Source organism: Perca fluviatilis, chromosome 20 (assembly GCF_010015445.1).
Source record: "Perca fluviatilis chromosome 20, GENO_Pfluv_1.0, whole genome shotgun sequence".
In the NCBI taxonomy this organism is placed as follows: Eukaryota; Metazoa; Chordata; class Actinopteri; order Perciformes; family Percidae; genus Perca; species Perca fluviatilis.
The window spans coordinates 27,463,781-27,482,131 of NC_053131.1; the positions used below are offsets into that span (position 1 = coordinate 27,463,781).

The following is an 18,351-nucleotide window of genomic DNA, read 5'->3' on the forward strand; positions in this document are numbered from 1 at the left end:
CTGTAAACCCTGTATGACATCCACAGGCAGCCTGTACCATCATAAATAACTTGGCCCAGGCTGCATAAGCATCTGGCTTTGAATACAGACAGTACATATCCATCAGACAAGGAACACAAGCAGCAACAACGATGACCTAAATACTGTAGCAGGTAGCACAGGGGTAGGGCGCACACACAACACATACACACACACACACACACACACACACACACACACACACACACACACACACACACACACACACACACACACACACACACACACACACACACACACACACACACACACACACACACACACACACACACACACACACACACACCAACTGATATCACCGGTATCCACAACTCAACTGTAAAACCCGAGACATTTGCATATCTATGCAAATCGGAAAGGTGATATCTCCAGGTTGTGATCAGTAGCTGATCACAGTAAAAAGAACAAAACAGCAAAGAGGAAACAACTGTCTGCTGATGGGGATCTCGGAAAAAAAGGAGAAGTGATTATTATCGTGAGTGACGGGCTCCGCTTACTGTAGTTTGCCCTTGATCTGTATTATGTAGATTTGTTCTCCGTTCAGACGAACTTGGGAGTCGGAAATCTGATAAGGTTGGAGACCATGACGGGACAGACAGCGTAGAGCAAATGCTGTTAGCTGAGCTCACAAGATAGGCGGTAATGGCACACTAATTTTAACACAAAGATGGTAATGAATGTACTCTTTGTTCTCTGTTTGCATTATGTTCTGTGTGACATGATGATACACCTTCAGTACCACTTTTCAAAGGCTCAGACTTACGTTAGGGTGACACGCTTACAGATGTAGTGGGACAAGACAAAGTACAGCATAAATCAACACAAAAACAGTTAGGATGTTATTATGTCTCAGATGGAAATAAACAAAACAAACAATGAAAATGCCAAGCCTCATTAATCAGCAATATTACGACTGTATCTTGGTGTTGCTTTTTATTGTGCTCCTAGCTTGCCAGGCTCTCCAGAAAACAACTTCGTAATTATGGCTGACGTCAACTAATGTACCATTATGGATAAATTCAAGCAGATAATGACACAGATTGCGTATGTGGCTGCATGCTTTAGCAGGTTTGATGCAGATACAATTTAAGATCAGCCAGTAAGCGATCCTTTTCATGGGGCCAAATCTGTGGGTGTAATAGATGTAATTTAAAATGTGTTAGGTAGAATTTGTAACTTCAAACTATAAAGCAAAAGTCAAATGCAATATAAAAAGTTTAATCACACAAATAAAGTACTCGGTTTCAGTAATGACTAGTTATGGCCACTCTTGTGTGGTAGTTGCACAGAAATGACTGTCTAGCTATAATGCAATAGAGGGAAAACATTTCACAGCTATGCATGATTCACAGCACACTTCACTCCTTTCTGTCACTGTGGTTGAGAAACCTTAAGCCCCCAGTGGGAAACTGGCACAGTCAACTCAATGGATTAGAAGGAGGGGGTGGCATATTTTACTGGACACAAAAACATTAGTTAGGGGCCTCCCACAGTTCACTATTGTGGCAGGGCCTTAATGGCTGCAGAGAGACACATTAACATGTCAACAATCCAGTTCAAATTCTTTGAAAACATATTAGCCAGATTAAATGACTTTTGATAATGAATACCCGTTTTCATCAATGCTGTGCTTGCACACTATGAATCGTATTCTTACGAACTAAATGTGTTTAATCAAAATCTCACACGTGACATATAGAAGACCACAAAGTGCCATTTGTATTAAAATAAGGTGAGGCTTGTTTGTTTATGACCAAGCGTGTGGGTATAGATGTGGTCTTGCTATGTGGTATTGAGTCATGCTCCGCACATGCATTATGCATCCGTTGTGCTCAGTGGCTTCCTCTCTGTATAATGTTGACACCGCAAGCAGAACGATTTATCAAGAAAGAGAGAAAAAAAAAAAAGTTCGCTAGAGTACGCTGAAACCTTTGGGCAAGGTATGTAAATTCATCGATTTATCTTAGTTTGATGACAGTGGAGTAAAAAGTATCAAATTCACGATGTCGCTGAACTTTAAGCTCCTGGAGCAGTGAGATGTGGCCGCTGCACTCCTGGCCTAACGCAGTTCTTAAATCACACTTGTCAGATTGTGAAAACAAGCGGGTCAGTGGGGGACAAATTGCCTGTGGGAGTAAGTGAGTTTTGTTATCCGTGTGCTCAGGGGGTTGGTTCGGCTTTGTGAGGGGAATGATGTATGAGTGGCGAGGAGCTGGAGAGGTGACTGGAGAGGGCACAGCAGCTGCTAAATAAACGAAACAAAACAGATAGGCAAAACATGGGAATCTAGGTACCTGGATACAGCTAAATGGCTAACAACTAGTGTCTCTAGTGTGCATGGCTATTACCATTACACAACTGAAAACACTGTCAAAGCTTGGGATAGTTTTCCTCAAAGAGATGTTGGCTAGAAAACAGTTCTTTCGCAGGTATAAGACACTCACTAACATAATGTAAACAGCTGTGCAGGAGGTGCCGCTGAGCTCATTTAGATCAAGTATTGTGCCTGTTATACTGCTGACAATTTAAGAAGGAATATTGTTTCAGGTGTATACGACAAATGTACAAAGGTGTAAGAAAACTAAACAAATCCACTAGACAAGACACTAAAAGAAACCTTTCATGCAGCAACAAAGCGAAACCTATTCAGAGATCAACAATACGCTGTATTTCAGTCACAAGGAAATAAATGCTGTAAAAAAAAAGGAGCTTTCATAAATTGACACAGTCTCTTAAGCAAAGACATACTCCGGTGGCAATTCAGATGCTGTTGTTTTTTTTTCTTCTTTTTATATCTGCACATTATATTACTGATAAACATCTGCACAAAATAACAACAGCATCTCATTTCAGCTTTCTGCATAACAAATCCGAAAAGTTTTATTCCTAAATATTGTCAGCTACATCGCTGTCTTTTTCAAGTCAGAGCTGCAGGTCGAAACTGACATTGATCTTCTGTTTAGACAGACATCCTGCTGTTCACTGTATGGCTAAGCCTTGCTGCTTTAGTCTAAATTTCAGGAAGGAGTGAAGAGTCAGAAGAGAATCAGTCACCATCGACAGTGTTTAGGTTACCCGATTTGATTGTTGACCGCTTTCAGTGGGTAATTGCTTAACAATTAACAAGTAACCAGATAAGAGTTAATTAGAGAATGTAAATGCTATCAATGTATGTGGTAAAAGACCTGGGAACGCTGACCAATCAGAGCAGACTGGGCTTTTTTCAGGAGGGGTGCGTAAATAGACGGGGACAAAAACAGAGCGTTTCAGGCAGAGGGTGAATACAGGTCTAAGGTCTTTTCAGATGGGAGCGACTGACACACCTTATAATTCATTTTTAATGAGAGGCGAGCCGGTAGGTAGGGAGGACGCGGGCAATCTGACAGGCGACGTGACAAGCGGGCGCAAACGTCGCGTTCGTTTCTGCTGCAAAAGTCGAATTGTCTTGAACTTTTCCCTAAGTGCACGACGCGCAGTGCAAATCAATGAATGAGAGACCGCTTCTTACTGCTTGTGAGTTCCCCTAAAATATACAACTTTTTTCTAAACCGTTATCAGCACATAGACAGAGGGGCTTTTGCTTGTCTGAGCATCGGCACAAGACTGGTAATGTCACATATAGTTTGAATTTAAATTAGGCTATAGAATTATGACTATGCTAATTTAGCTAACTTTAGCTATCAACAACAGTCTATGGTTAGGAAAGACTAAGATTGTCACTATTTGTTATAAATAAACCTGTGATTAAGGATACATTATACCACTACCACAACGACTAATGTCATTCAGTTGTACCGGCAGCAGTACATTGCTCAGCTTCCTGTCTGCTTCTCCAAACATTGGGCCATGACGACCGCCATCCAAGTTACTGTACTGTACAAAAGCAATGTGGGAAAACTACAGAATGATATACAAACCTATAAAAAAATAATGGGACTCGCAAACTCATTCTTCTCACGTCTTCTAATGTCAGTTGAGCGTGCTTTAAAGATTCACTAAAGTTGAGTTTTTCTCTTCCTCTTTAGAAAATCCCTTTCATCAAATTACCAGCCAAGTCGCCCTAGTTTTTCAACTTTCATTAATGCCATCTACTAAAACTCAGGGAACGCTTTACTTAAAAAATGTAGGCTGAAAATAGATGAGATGCCCAAAGCTTTGTGTTGTCATGAGAATGTACAAAAAACACAAAATCTGACCAAATCCATAAACAAAATTATCACGAAGGGCAATTTGTTGCTAAAAAGTCAAGGAAAAGAGGTAAGATGAATATAGTGTATATACTGTAAAGTAGTTGTCATTGATGCCAAGACATTTGGGAACCTTTGGACTAGGTCTGTCCGGTCAATGGAGCAAACATTTTCCTTCTGACTTAAACCAAGCTATCATGGTTTTGGTGTATGCATAGGTGCAAAGAAGTGGTGCCATGTGTTGGAAGTAGTTCCTTTTTTTCCTACACACTACACTTATTAGCTGAAATCAATACAACACATACAGTTTTTGCATAACAGCGTCATACATACAAGATTCCACTGATAGATATGTCTCACTGGGCGGGATATCATGAGATCATGCAAAGCAGTTTGTCTGGCCATTTGAATAACACTTTTGCTATGGTTTGGTGGACATTGAGTGTAGATTTGAATACTGACAGACGTGTCCTTGTTTAAGTCGAGCTGCAAAAACACAGTCTTCGATCCATAGAGAGGGTAGACTCCTACTGAAATTAATATGGCTTTTGTTTCCTACAGATGAGCAAGCATGTCAGTCATATCCTGAAATCCCTCTGTGTGCTCTGAAACAACAAAAAAACTGAAGAATTGCCAGGCTTGAAATCTGCTTGTGTGATCCTGTGCGTACAGAATGAAAATGAGTGGAAACTACACACAAAGAAGGAAAATACAAAAAACCTTCACAGACTTGATTGAGTCTAGCATGCTAACTAATCTTTTTTCTTTTGTGCTCATTTATGACTGTGTATTCTTTCGTCTCACATGCCATGATAAAGGACTGTTCTCTGTCATGGGGGAGGAAAACCTCAATGGACCAAGGGCAGCGCCACTATCTTGCCACCACACTGAAGGCAGAATCTGGAGATATTCATGGAGATTTACAGTGGCTGGGGTGCTGAAGATGGATGCAGCAGAGACAGTCGACAGGACAAGAAGTCTTCGCTCATGAATTCAATTAACTGCACACAGCCATGCTCGATTGGTCAGAGCTTTGCCCAATCACTATCACTATCTGTCATGCTCTCTGCTGGAGAGGCAGCGGCACACACAAGAGCAGACTGGTGGAGATAGAAAATGAAATAATACCTTTAATGTCTATTCTACATTCCAGAGATGTAATGTGCTTCTTTGTGTGGATTAAATGGGTATAGTGTTCATGTGATATACTCATTATTATATTACACATACACTGCCGTGCAAAGCTAAAAGACCATAACTCAATTTTGGTCGAAAATTAGTTATTGTCATTTTTGGAACATTAAAGATCTGCTTTATCATGTGGACAAATATCTTGAGTCAATTTGATTGTTTTGGGGAGAAAATTGTGTGTTGTCTTTGCCGTAACTTCAAAAGCCGTAGAGAAGCCAAGGCAGAGTACCGTAACATCAGTTATGGTTCTTTGTCTTTGTTTCATGGAGCTTCAGAATTCTCAAATTGAGTTAAGGTACTCTGTAAATGCAATGCCCGTGCTCTGTGACACACGCACACGCACACACACACACACACACACACACACACACACACACACACACACACACACACACACACACACACACAGCAGAGGACGACACTGACACGCAGCACATGTACCTGACTGGAAAAGATACCGCTACGGTCGTTACTGTAAGTAGGCTACAATAAAACCTAGGCATACACATGTAGGAAGCGATATATTTCAATCTCTCGTCCACCGCGCTGTTTACACAAACACAGCTCTACTCTACTCTAAATAGCGAATTCTGACAAACAAGCTAAAACAAAAGCTGTCGGTTTGTAGTCTAACTGTTTATCTTAGTTTGCCATAAATCTTGAAATTTGGACAAATTCTTGTAAACTTAACTGCTGGCTAAACTAACCATCCTCTCTGCGGATCATATATGGATATATTTTAAGACCAAAACAAACCAACGCGGTTACTTAATATGCACGTGAATGACGGCATCTTTATGTTCACGTCTTCATTTTTGCAATGAGTCTAAATTAGTGCCTCATATCCAAACAGAAGAACATGCTTTATATGCATTAAAACATCAAAACACTCTCATTCTTAATTCTGACGTCTGTCAGAGTGTGTGAATCAATCATGCGACTGCCTGTGTGGTACTAGCATGAGTATGAAATACTGAAAAAACGTACTGATATATAATTTTCATATGATGTTGATACATGTGAAGCCATTTTTATAATAGTGAGTCCAATAGGCATAATATTGCTTACATTCTAAGTAAAAGTTATCATTGTTATCATAACATTGTGCTATAAAATAGAAGTTTAGGTCTTTAGCCTTGGTATGACCGATTGTCATTTTGTGGGCAATGCTAAGGCAGAATACAGTAACTTCCAAAAAAGGGTCAAAGGTCAAATTTTTTGTTCAACATTATAGATTATAGATAAATTAATACAGGTATACACCACAAAATGTGAAAATCACAATATTATACCTATAACTCAATTGTCAGGACATTTAGATAACGTTAAAGTCTTTTTTCTCAATTTCACACTCTGGCGAGTAAAGGTATTTTACCTTAGTACGGCAGTACTGTACATAATTTTTTTTTTATGAATAATTGTTTTAATCTCTTGCAATACTTTGAAACCCAACTCACCCTCCCCACCACCACTCCCCTCGGTCAGGCGATACAGGACAATACGCACCACAAGACTAAAAAACAGCTTCTTCCCCAAAGCTGTCAAATTGCTGATCATGGCCTGACACCAGGTCCACCCACCGACTACAACACACCCATAAACACATATATACATATATCATTCCCTGATACTGACTAAACTCTCTATAAACTCTCTATTGTGCAAAATGTCTATTTCTTACACTTTTGCACAGTAAGTACTGCTATTATTTTGACTTTCTTTTATATTGTATCTAATAATATCAGGTAGTGCCATCGCAATTTTATTGTATCGTTGTCTTGCAACAGTATAATGACAATAACCTTATCTTATCTATGTTTCAGGACAGTAATACCAAGATTCAAACCGGTAGGAATGATCGTTTATGCTACTTTTACTTTTTATCAGCACATTGTGTGGTTGCTTCCTTGAAATATACAAAAGACTGACATTCACATTGTGCATTATCATTTCTCTCTCTCTTACTCATACTTCCGTATGAAGTAAACATTGTAATTGACAAAGCATACAGAGCAGCTTTGACATCAAAGCATCTGTCCCACAGACGGAGTGGTCGTGAAGAGACTAGTCTTTGTTTGGATCCATCCGCATCATCCTGTGGGGGCTTTGATTTCTCAGTGGAAACCTGTCCTTGATGTTCCACAGAATTCTAGTTTAATTACAGGGGAGCAGGTTTGGATCCATTTTAAACAGGAAATCATTTACTGCACTACATTTAAGGTTCCAAATATGAAGGATTGCGTATATGTGTCATTGATTTCTTCATCTCAGACGGAGTAATAACTGTGATTTTTACTCCTCGATTGGCACAAAAATGGCAAGAGGTTTGTTAATGATGGGTCTGTTAACATCCCTGACTCAATGGTTATTTCAGCAGGCATTGGGATATGTTAGATACTACTTTCTAAGGACATAAAATCTGTCAATGTTGTTGAAGTCTGTACTAGTTGTGAATTGAAGTCAGTAAAGGTCATAGAATAAGTCTTCTTTGAGCTCCCTACAGAAAAATATCTCTAACAGACTTACACTAACACAGTAAAGCCTGTCATTTGAAGTTAAATGGGAAGAAGTGTATCAATGGCCAGAATAAGTATTTAATGCCAGAGTTCTTTGCACAAATATCCCCTCTACAAAATAAAATGAGATTTATAGGATTGCTCTAACTTAATGACCGACTTTTCTTAAATGATGCTTAGTCCATAACATCCAGAACTTTCCTTCTCCCTGCCAGGTCAGGGTTGATTTAGACATCTGTTCTATTTGGCATACGTATGCTGGGAACACTCTACTTGGTGCCCTGGGCCATTTAACACTTGCTCAATATCTTAAAATGAAACTGCCTGTGTAGATTGCCTTGGAGAGATGCCTGCAACAGAAACCCAGTTTGTTTTGAGGGGTTGCTGCTTGCGGAAAGGCCTAAGGCCAGAGATTAGAGGTAGAATGTGATGAAGCTTAGTGCTACCAGATGGGGCCTTGTCCCAGCAGGTTGTTTGTTTGTATTAATTGATAAGCTGTGTTTTTTTACTTGCTCCTACTAGTTGTCATTGGACATTCTCTTTGGGACAACAATGTTGACCTACAGCAAATTTTCAAGGAACACAAAAGGATCCTGAGCAATCCAAAAACCCAACAACAAAAATACAAATATCCATCAAATTACCTCCAAGTAAATATGGCATGTAGATAAACTGCTGATTGCGCTCAAGGCTCCTAAAGTGTCTCATTTTAACATATTGCATCTCCATTATATAAGTATATAAAGACAACTAAGTATCTTGTGATCAAAAATTACTTTTTAGTAGTGTTCTTTAATACAGGCCCACAATCAGATAGTAAAATTCACATTGGCGTTAATAAAACAAAAACAAAGAATGAATGAAAACAGGTTATATCGAGCTGTGTAGCACACATGGCCTACCTAGATAGGCAATATAGTCTAACGACCTACATTAACAGATTTTTGTGCATGAGGTGGCCCTGTTACAGTAGATGCTCAACAACAATTATTTCAATTTCCATTCATAAGTGAATGGAAAGCCAATCAACATGTAACTTGGTATTTGTGTTGATTCCAAACAATTAGAGAATTGATTTTTCAAGACGTCCTGAAATTGATGCACCATTCCAATATGGGAGATCTCTATCTGCTCTGATACTAACCTCACATAACCAACCTAACAAATCTTCTTATTAAAATTAGTATGAACTTCAAGAAATAACCCAAAGCATTTTCACAAAATTAGGCTTCAAATAAAAATGAACACTACTGTTTGATAGGTAGCTTGTGTCCTAAATTTAATTAAAGGTTATATTGTCATTATGTTTTTGTCATGTGCAGCAGACATTTTATCGCTGTTTCTCTTCTAGGAACACTATTTGATCTTATTTCCTAACATTTAACCTCTGCTGACTATTAAGAATTCAATATGCCAGTGAAGCATAACCTACTGCAAGTACAATGAAATTGGTAATGGGGGACACTCATTCCTTTGGTAGAAATAATGTCTGATATGCAAATGTTGAACGTTTAATCAGTGTCAATGAGTAACATAGTCATCTAAAGGCAGTGTAACTAGTCGATTACAATACTGTAACTCCTGGCTCTCTGGCATCAGTAACAAATCCATCTCCAGCCTCCAGCTCATGCAAAATTCCGCTGCCAGGATTTTGACTCGGGCTAGGAAACATGATTACATTTCACCAATCCTGGCTTCCTTACACTGGCTGTTCCTTTAAGAATTGATCTCAAGATATTATTCATTACCTACAAAGCCCTGACAGGTCTCGCCACACATTATTTATCAGATCTCTTCTTGCCCTTAAAAACAAAAAAAAACAAATTGCTTTTCAGTGATTTAATTCATGTTTAATTTTTGTTCATTTCTTATGGGTTTAGTTTTTGTCTTTAAGTTTGTCTTTATGTTTTTAATCTGTTCTGTTTTTATTGTAAAGCCATTTGTAACTGTTTTGAAAGGGGCAATATAAATAAAGGTCATTATTATTATTTTTATTATTATTATTATTATTAATGAACGTAACACACTACTTGCAATATTTTGTACAACTGCTTGACATTCTTCAGTCTGCACGTGTCTATACGGTGGCCCTCAAGTGCAAATCACAACAGCAAATCATAAAACACAACGGCAAATAGGAAAACAAAATAGGAAAACACGACAGCAAATAGGAAAACACGACAGCAAATATGAAAACACAACGGCATTAACTTCTACCAGAAAAGGTAGGGCCTATCTAGCAGAGGACGGACCCTTCTGATTGGACAGACTTAAAGTAAAGTCTGTAAAGTAGGCGCTTTTCCATGTTTTTCACCTCTCCTTCCTGTTAAAAGACAGACAGTCAGTCTGTCCAATCAGGAGGGTCCGTCCTTTGCTAGATAGGCCCTACCTTTTCCAGTAGAAGTTAATGCCGTTGTGGTTTATGATTTGTTGAAGTGTTTTCCTATTTGCTGTTGTGTTTTCCTATTTGCCGTTTTGTTTTCCTATTTGCCGTTGTGTTTTATGATTTGTTGAAATGTTTTCCTATTTGCCGTTGTGTTTTATGATTTGCTGTTGCGTTTTTCTTTTGCTGTTGTGATTTGCACTTCAGGGCCACTGTATATCTATCTACGGACTGATGAGCACGGGCAGAGCTGATGAGTCTTTACAAGACTGAATGAAACAGTGAAATCAGTTATACTCACTCATCCTTATGGGCTACTGTGTCACTGTATGACATCCCTCAACCCTTTAGGAATGTTCTCTAATTTTGATATTCTTTTGATCTCATGAACACATTCATATATATATTTGTTTTTTTTGCTTTTTATCAACCTGCACTTGTTACCCAATAACAAGAACTCCAGGAATGAATTTATTTTATTCACGCAAAATGAAATTTAAAATTCAATTAAAGGCTTATGCTGGAGATGTTCTGCATTTAAAGGTGATTCTCAGTACCACGCTATGACACTGAATGGCTTCTTTTTTTCTATATAACACCCCAGCACCCATCCATCCAACATGTCCAACACTCTGTCCCCTCCACTGGCTCTCTCCAAACCCATTTCCCTCATTGCCTCCACAGGGCCGTGTGTGATTGATGGGCCTAGGGACACCCTCACGCTGCTGTGTACCTAATCGCAGAGTATGGACTCGCCGTAACGCTCCATTAAGGGCCTGCAGCAGTAAGGTGTAATGGTTAGGGAAATGGGCCAGGAAAGAGAAGGTCACCGGTTCAAATTCCCACAGGGTTCACCGCTGCCTTGTCTCGCCTACGTGTCCAATTGGTAAAATGAATTGTGACAGTTTGCAGGGTAATACATGAGCGCAAATATGAACATGCTCTTCAGTGGACAAACATTGTTATAAGTATAAAAGCAAATGTGACCTTCTGCCATGCCACAGTACTATAACAGAGGCAAAGTCAAATCTGCTATTGACACAATCTGGTAATGAGCTTGTCAGTCATCACAGTAGTCTCTGTTTACTCCCAGGATGAGAAACTGGGGAAGGTTCAGAGTGTCATTGACAGGTTTGCTACACTTGAATAATTACGTTCTCTGTACGGCTATGCCAAAACCATCAGAGAAATTCTAGCAGAAGGCGGGATTCTAACTTCCTGTCAGGAGGATGAGCTTTAGAGATAGGCATATACCCATACAAGTCACTTTAGGGGCAGCAAATTGGATTGCTTGTTGGCCCAGTGACTGATGAGTTAATTAAAGTGGAAGGGTATGGAGAAAGAAGTCAGACACAGCTCCATTTATTTATCCCGTATTGACTATATCTCCCTTGCACCTCACTGGCTTGAGTAATCGCCACCTTTCTGCTCAAGAAAACAACTAAAAGGGAGGAAATGGACATTGTCAAATTTCCAATTCAGATTCAAGATCACAAGGAGAGCTGATTAAGGCTGAATGTATGTACAGGATTTAGATGTATTTGAATTAGCTAAAAGTAATTGGAGAATATTATGACTTCTGGCTGTTAATATTGTATACCTCAAGGCAGACATGCTCAAAAGACAGTAATAACGCCCCACGAGAGGTCGGAAATTAAATTAATCATTAGTGTGTTTTTCTCTCTGATTTGAAAATCCTCCGAATGAATCATGTTTTGCGAATATTATGCAACTGTATCACTGAGAAATACAGAACATTTTGTTTCCACAGACTTTGGGACTAAATCAAATGCAATTATTCAAAGCCAAGTTTGATCAGACTTTGTGCTACCCACCCCAAAAGCCTGACAATACAGGTCATTAATAGCAGTAATTGGCCAATTTTGAGTGCAGGGGCCTGGAACAAATAAAGCAAACAACTTTTTTTAACCAGGGACTGATTGTAAGAGCTTTAATCGAGCGCTCTGCCTTCATGTTCTGTGCTAGGTAGAAAGGAAGGTAATTCGAGCCCAGGTTTGTGACAGGTGCTGGAGGGGAAAGTGGGGGAGGTTTAGAACACCGCAAAATGTGGTGAGGCCACACGGCGAGCGTGCCGAGACGGATTAGGGCTTAGTTTGGGAGTGGGATGTGTATAGTGGGTGTTGTGCTGGAGAACCAGGTGGTGCCTGAAGAGAGTACAGCACGTCTGCATACTTTTTTCTCTCTACTAGTCACAGCTTTTGTGCTGCCTGGCAGGAGGAACACAGCGAACCCAGAGCCAAGAACAATTAGACACTGTCCAACCAAAATCCGTCTGGATTTGCATGAGCAACAGCACCCTCTCCGAGCTGTCGTTACAGTGACGGAAAAGCCAGTTAGACAAAGAGGTTACACTTTACTTGAAGGTATCAACATAAGAGTGACATGACACTGTCATGAACAAGTCATAAACATTTATGACATAACGCTTCTGTCATTAAGTGCCATTCGGTTTTTGTCATGACAAGTTAGGGTTAGAGTTAGGATTAGGGTTCATGTGTCATGACAGTGTCATGTGTTCATGACAATATCTTCAAGTAAAGTATTTCCTCTACATTTTAAGATTAGAAATATGAAATGTGTCAGCCCTGTCTCATAAAAATTCCATTCCCATACAACAAGACTGTGTTCTCAATTACGTTTCAAGGGAAAAGCATTTTGATTACACTTTGATGTATCACAATTAAGTTTCTAATCAAAGTCAGTGAAAGTCTGCGTCGGGAGGAGGTCGGAGTGGATGGATAGGCCAAACACACACACACCGGCCTTTCAGCCAGGAGACCGCTGTTCGTGCCACGTATGAAACCATAAGTCAACATTGACTTGTTTTTTAAACGTTTGGTAACTTAACCTGCAAGTACATAATATGCATACTTAACATAACAACGTTTGGTAACTTAACCTGCAAGTACATAATATGCATACTTAACATTACTAGAGTAACTTAAATTATGCAACAACATGCTTGTTTTGACCCAAACCACAATCATTTTCTAAACCTAGTGAAAGCAGTTTTGTTTCAATTTACAACGTCAAAACGGTGACTATTTCCCAACGTGCGCCAGTCACTGGAAATAAGGATTTCCTCAAAACTTAATTGAGCATGCAGTTTTGCTGTACGGGAATGTCATTTTTTAGGAGACAGGGTTGAATTTGAATTGAATTTGTCGGCATGTAAACTCTATTTTTCCCTATCCTTGTCTTTTTCATTATTTCTTTCTCTCTCTAAGTGAAGGCTGTGATGAATTGTTCCCTACCTTCTCTGACCTAAAGCCCAAGCCCCCCATTTTAATTTGAAAAATTTGAGCTTTACAAATCTTTCCTGTTGAAGGATGCTTCTAATTCATCCGAAGCCAAAAAGCTTTTTCATTGTTGCAGAGCTAAAAGAAACTCTGCAGCTATAAAAGAAGAAGAGATTCGATTTGCAGGAATGTGTGCATCTTTCAAATTCAAATTCAAAAAGAGGCCTTGGGGAGTGATCACCTTTTTTACGATGATTCGTGTGGTTCTACAGAAAAATACAAAGTTAAGCCCTCTTCCTTCCTGTGTCGACCATAACAAGCAGGGTTGACTTTGAAGATGGTGTGCACAATGCTGGTCCATATGTCACTCTTTTGTCATAGTGATCTGCCCAAAATCTCCCAGAAACCAGGGCAACAGAGGATGATAATGGGTGACAGGTAGGGGAACAATTGTTCACATAACAAGAACATATTTCCAGGTGTCCACTGTGTCCAGTAGCACCGCTTATGTCACTGTCCTACAAACTCAACCACTCCTTTCTGGTAGCTTCATGTTCAGTGTAAAATAACAGTTTTTAGGAAACCACAATTAACAAATGAATAAATAATAAGACCCAAACTGCAGTAAGGCCACATTATATACTGACAGAAGGTACAGATTTCGATTATAATCTCCATAAGTCTACAAATCTGGCATCCCTAGATTTTGTTTTGATATCATTCAGTTTGCAGTGCAGAGAGTGCAGTTGGGGTTGCTGTTCAATGTCAAGGAGGGTTTTTATAATTCATTCAGCATGCTTCCTGTAATGCAGACACAATAAAGCACAGTGCAACATCCCATGTGCCTCTGAAGAGCATTTTTTCGACCAACTAAAAATCACAAATAAACTGAAAACTTAGAAGCCTCTCTAACATTTCATATTGTCTAGTCATTACTGAAGATGTCTGCTCCAACATATAGTGTAAAATATTAACATAAACAAAGTTGATGTGAATGAACAAGGAAGAACTGTGCTAGAATGTAATGTAAATATAATGTAGTGAGTGGTGAAATGTAACTAAATGTATTTACTCAAGTACTAAGTACAATTATGAGGTACTTAAACTTTACATGATTATTTCCATTTTATCCTACTTTTTACTTCTACTCCACTACATTTTGGCAGTCAATATTACAAACACAATAATGCATCACTAATTGCAATCCAGTGATGTTATGCAGTATATATTCATATATAAACATTATTTTGAAATGAGCCATTCTGCATAATACAGGTATATACTTTTACTTTTGGTTCTTTAGGTACATTCTGGTACTAATACTTTGATTTAGGTTAGCTTTTGAATGCAGTACTTTTAGTTGGAACAGAGTATTTCTTTTGCTTAAGTGAAAGATCTGAGGACTTCTCCCATTGCTGATTATCGCAAATGTAGTTTCTGAAAAAATGTGGGTTTGTTAGGACAATGTTGTGTAAGCTACTTTATATCAATGGAGGGATCTCTTTTGAGTGCTACTGCCAATTTTAAGATTTAATTTAGTCCGCTACTGGAGGAGCACTTCTCTTGGAAATCCTTTACTTTTGAATTCACTTTTATGCGACTCTAACATGGTCTGGTAAACAAGTTGGGTTACTTTTCTTACAGACGCCTGAAATGTTGCATCTCCAAACTACAATCACTCATTCAGAAAAGCATGCATTTTCAACATGTAGCTGCTTGAAATATATGAATATATGATATATATCTGAAAAAAAAAAAAAAGAAAAAAATTTTTTTTTTTTTTTTTTAAAAAATTTTTTTTTTAGAAGAAATAAAGATATTATCTTATAAACAACAACTTTTTTTTTTTTTTTTTTTTTTTTTTTTTATTTTTTTTTTTTAAGGAAATAAAGATGTTATCCATATTTCCTGCACACTTGATGTGTTTAAGCAAGGGTTGCTGTGCTTTTGCATCGAGCTCAGAGGAAATTGAATCAGTTATATTAATCCAATTTAAGGAGCTTTCCAGGTTGACAGAGAAGGATATTATTTCAGTCTAGCAGTCTACGCATTTCATTGCACAACATGGTGTAATGAAGTTAAAAATCACAGAATGTAGCTGTGCAATTTTTAGTTTGACATCTTGGAAATGGGTCCCTCTGCAGACACGTGAGACCCATTTAGTTCACATACATATCACAGAAACTGTGACAGGAAACTCAAAGGACTGAAAATAAAAGAAGAATCCCCCTATATTGCTTTGTTTGGACCACTTCACATTTGATCTTTTTATTTAACTAATATTATTCATTGTAGGTTAATGTAAAGAGTGATTTATCGATTAACTGATTGATCATTACAATAACATGTCTATGCTCCAGAACTAGTCAGAGCGCAAAGTGACATACAATGATTGTTAACTTTGACTTACAAACAGCCAATATTGGTTCAATGTCCGATTTATAATGATATGAAACAGATAAAATGAAGCTTTGCATTTTTTAAGCTGTAACTAGCGAATGTTGTTGGGCTATCACTTGATAAAACACTTATTTCTATGTCTTATCTAACTTCAGCTACTTTTCCACAGGTCATTTTTCAGATTCCTACAAAATGTTACATTTAACAAAATCATCAATAGTGCTTACACACAAAAAAGCAGCATCATCATTTCTGAAACGAATGACATGGATGCGACAACTTACCCATGGTGCAGTTAGTGGTGAAGTGGGGCTCGATGGTGGCCATGTCATCCTGTGGAATCCGCTGATCGTAGCTGGCTGAGACCCGAAAAGGTGATCCTCCGTGGGTCCCCAGGGTGAGGTGGACCACTGCCCAGCTGCCAAGGAAAGAAAGCAGGAGTAGGGTCAGTGCGACGAGCAGACACCACGGCTGACAGAAAAACCCACATCTGCTGCGGGGGTCGGGGGTTAGGGTAGCCTGGGTAGCTCTGGCCTGCTCTGCCTGAGCTCCCAAAGTCTCGGAGGAGGGACTGTCCAGGGCTTCAGCGGAAGCCGACATGGGGGATTCCTCATTCCCTTCCATTTTGGGAGGGTCCCCTTCTTCCTTTGTCTGTTGATGCATGGCCCCACTTTGAGCTCACCCCAGACTCCCTGGGTCTAGTGGAGGTTTAGAGGTGGTCGGGTGCCAGGTGGTGGTGCTCACTTGAGAGCTTAAGGATGGTGTGGAGTCAGAATACAATTTAAAGCCGCAACTAGAACAGGTGTGTGGCCGAGAGACAACAACACGCTCAGGTCAAGTTCTTGTGTGTTAGCGAGCTGCCGTCCTGCGCTGATTGTTGTCCTCCCTCAACCAGCGGCTGGCTTCATGTAGTTTAACTCTTCCTAATTTTATTAAGCAAATTGTGCTGATTTCTCTTTGGCTCTGAGCTCATCAACAATCTCTCTCTCTCTCTCTCTCTCTCTCTCTCTCTCTCTCTCTCTCTCTCTCCCTCCCTCACTCCCTCCCTCCTCCCACTGTCCCTTGCCCATCCCTTCATTTTTACAGTCATGACACCGCATATAGCGCATGCACTGTAACGTCCTTAATGACATTTCTGAATGCCGTACACACACAGCAACAATAGCTACTGATTACAGTGTAAACACACACACACACACGCACACACACACACACACACACACACACACACACACACACACACACACACACACACACACACACACACAATCAAATACTGTGTGCCTAGATGCAAGGGAGTGTTATCACAGCATGCATGGTTGCAGACTGTTTTGCCATTTAAGATCTGCCACTTTTCTGCTGCTGTCCAAACTACCATGCTGTTGCACCACTGTTTACATTAACAGTGTCCAGTTTGCACAGACATTTCACATTAACAGCTCAGATATAAAAGAAAAGATACTCTAGCAGTTACAGTACATCCCAATACTCCCACTCTGACCCAACAGACGACGTCTCCCTACCTTACCATCTTTCCTGAAAATAACTATAAATGTATCTGTAAATAAACATACAGTGCAAAACATTTTTGCACACCTGGACATATACTCAATAGATATATGAGGATATAAAACATATTCATTAGCATACAGACACTGGGTCTTCCAATATTATAAATAAAGCCAAAGGTCCACAGTTGAGTTGGGAACAATTTTTGCTGATGTATCAGGTTAAGCCTGGTGTATTTAGCCATGCTATTTGATATTAATGCAATTTGACAATAAATCATATTGAATCAAATGACAATGTGTAATGTAATGGTTTCACTCACAATGACAAACCCACCTGTACATGGCCTTCAAGCCTCTTTTAGCTCATTGTTTTGCTTTTACATTTACTGCCTGGTTCAGTCTCACTGAAAGCTCCGAAAAACCCACCATACTCTACTTGCAAGATGAAGACAGACATAGTTAGCACTTTGACTAGGCAGGGTAGAAAGTTTAACATCAAGCAGCTAGATCCCATATTTGGTTGAGTTGGTGGAGACAAAACCGGAGTTTAAAAGGTGAGTACCGTAGATATTGGACTTAAATTCATAAGGCGGACAAAAACATGACTCCACTCAGATGACAATGGTGCTCTGTGTCTGCTAACTTGTCCGCAATAACTTTTTGATGCGATCATTTGTCCTGGCTGTGTTTCTGTTGGCTTGTTTTGGAATTTAATTTAGTCTCTTAAACACTGATCCAATATGTATTTTCTATTGCTGTCTTTTTACTGACACATATGTCTTGTTACATCAACTTATTGAGACTAGTTTTGAGACATTTTCAATAGGCACACTAAGAGGTTTATTTCCGTACACACCTATTGTC

The 18,351-nt window shown here is 39.2% G+C and overlaps 1 protein-coding gene across 2 annotated transcripts in view; it reads right to left on the reverse strand.

The window, feature by feature from the left end:
• The window catches only part of alk (ALK receptor tyrosine kinase), a 396,857-nt gene that overhangs the window by 66,929 nt on the left and 311,577 nt on the right, over positions 1-18,351 (reverse strand). For both annotated transcript variants that reach the window (XM_039787011.1, XM_039787012.1), the window contains exon 5: positions 16,261-16,394. In XM_039787011.1, the coding sequence (XP_039642945.1) occupies positions 16,261-16,394 (134 nt within the window). The remainder of the gene's footprint in view (positions 1-16,260; positions 16,395-18,351) is intronic.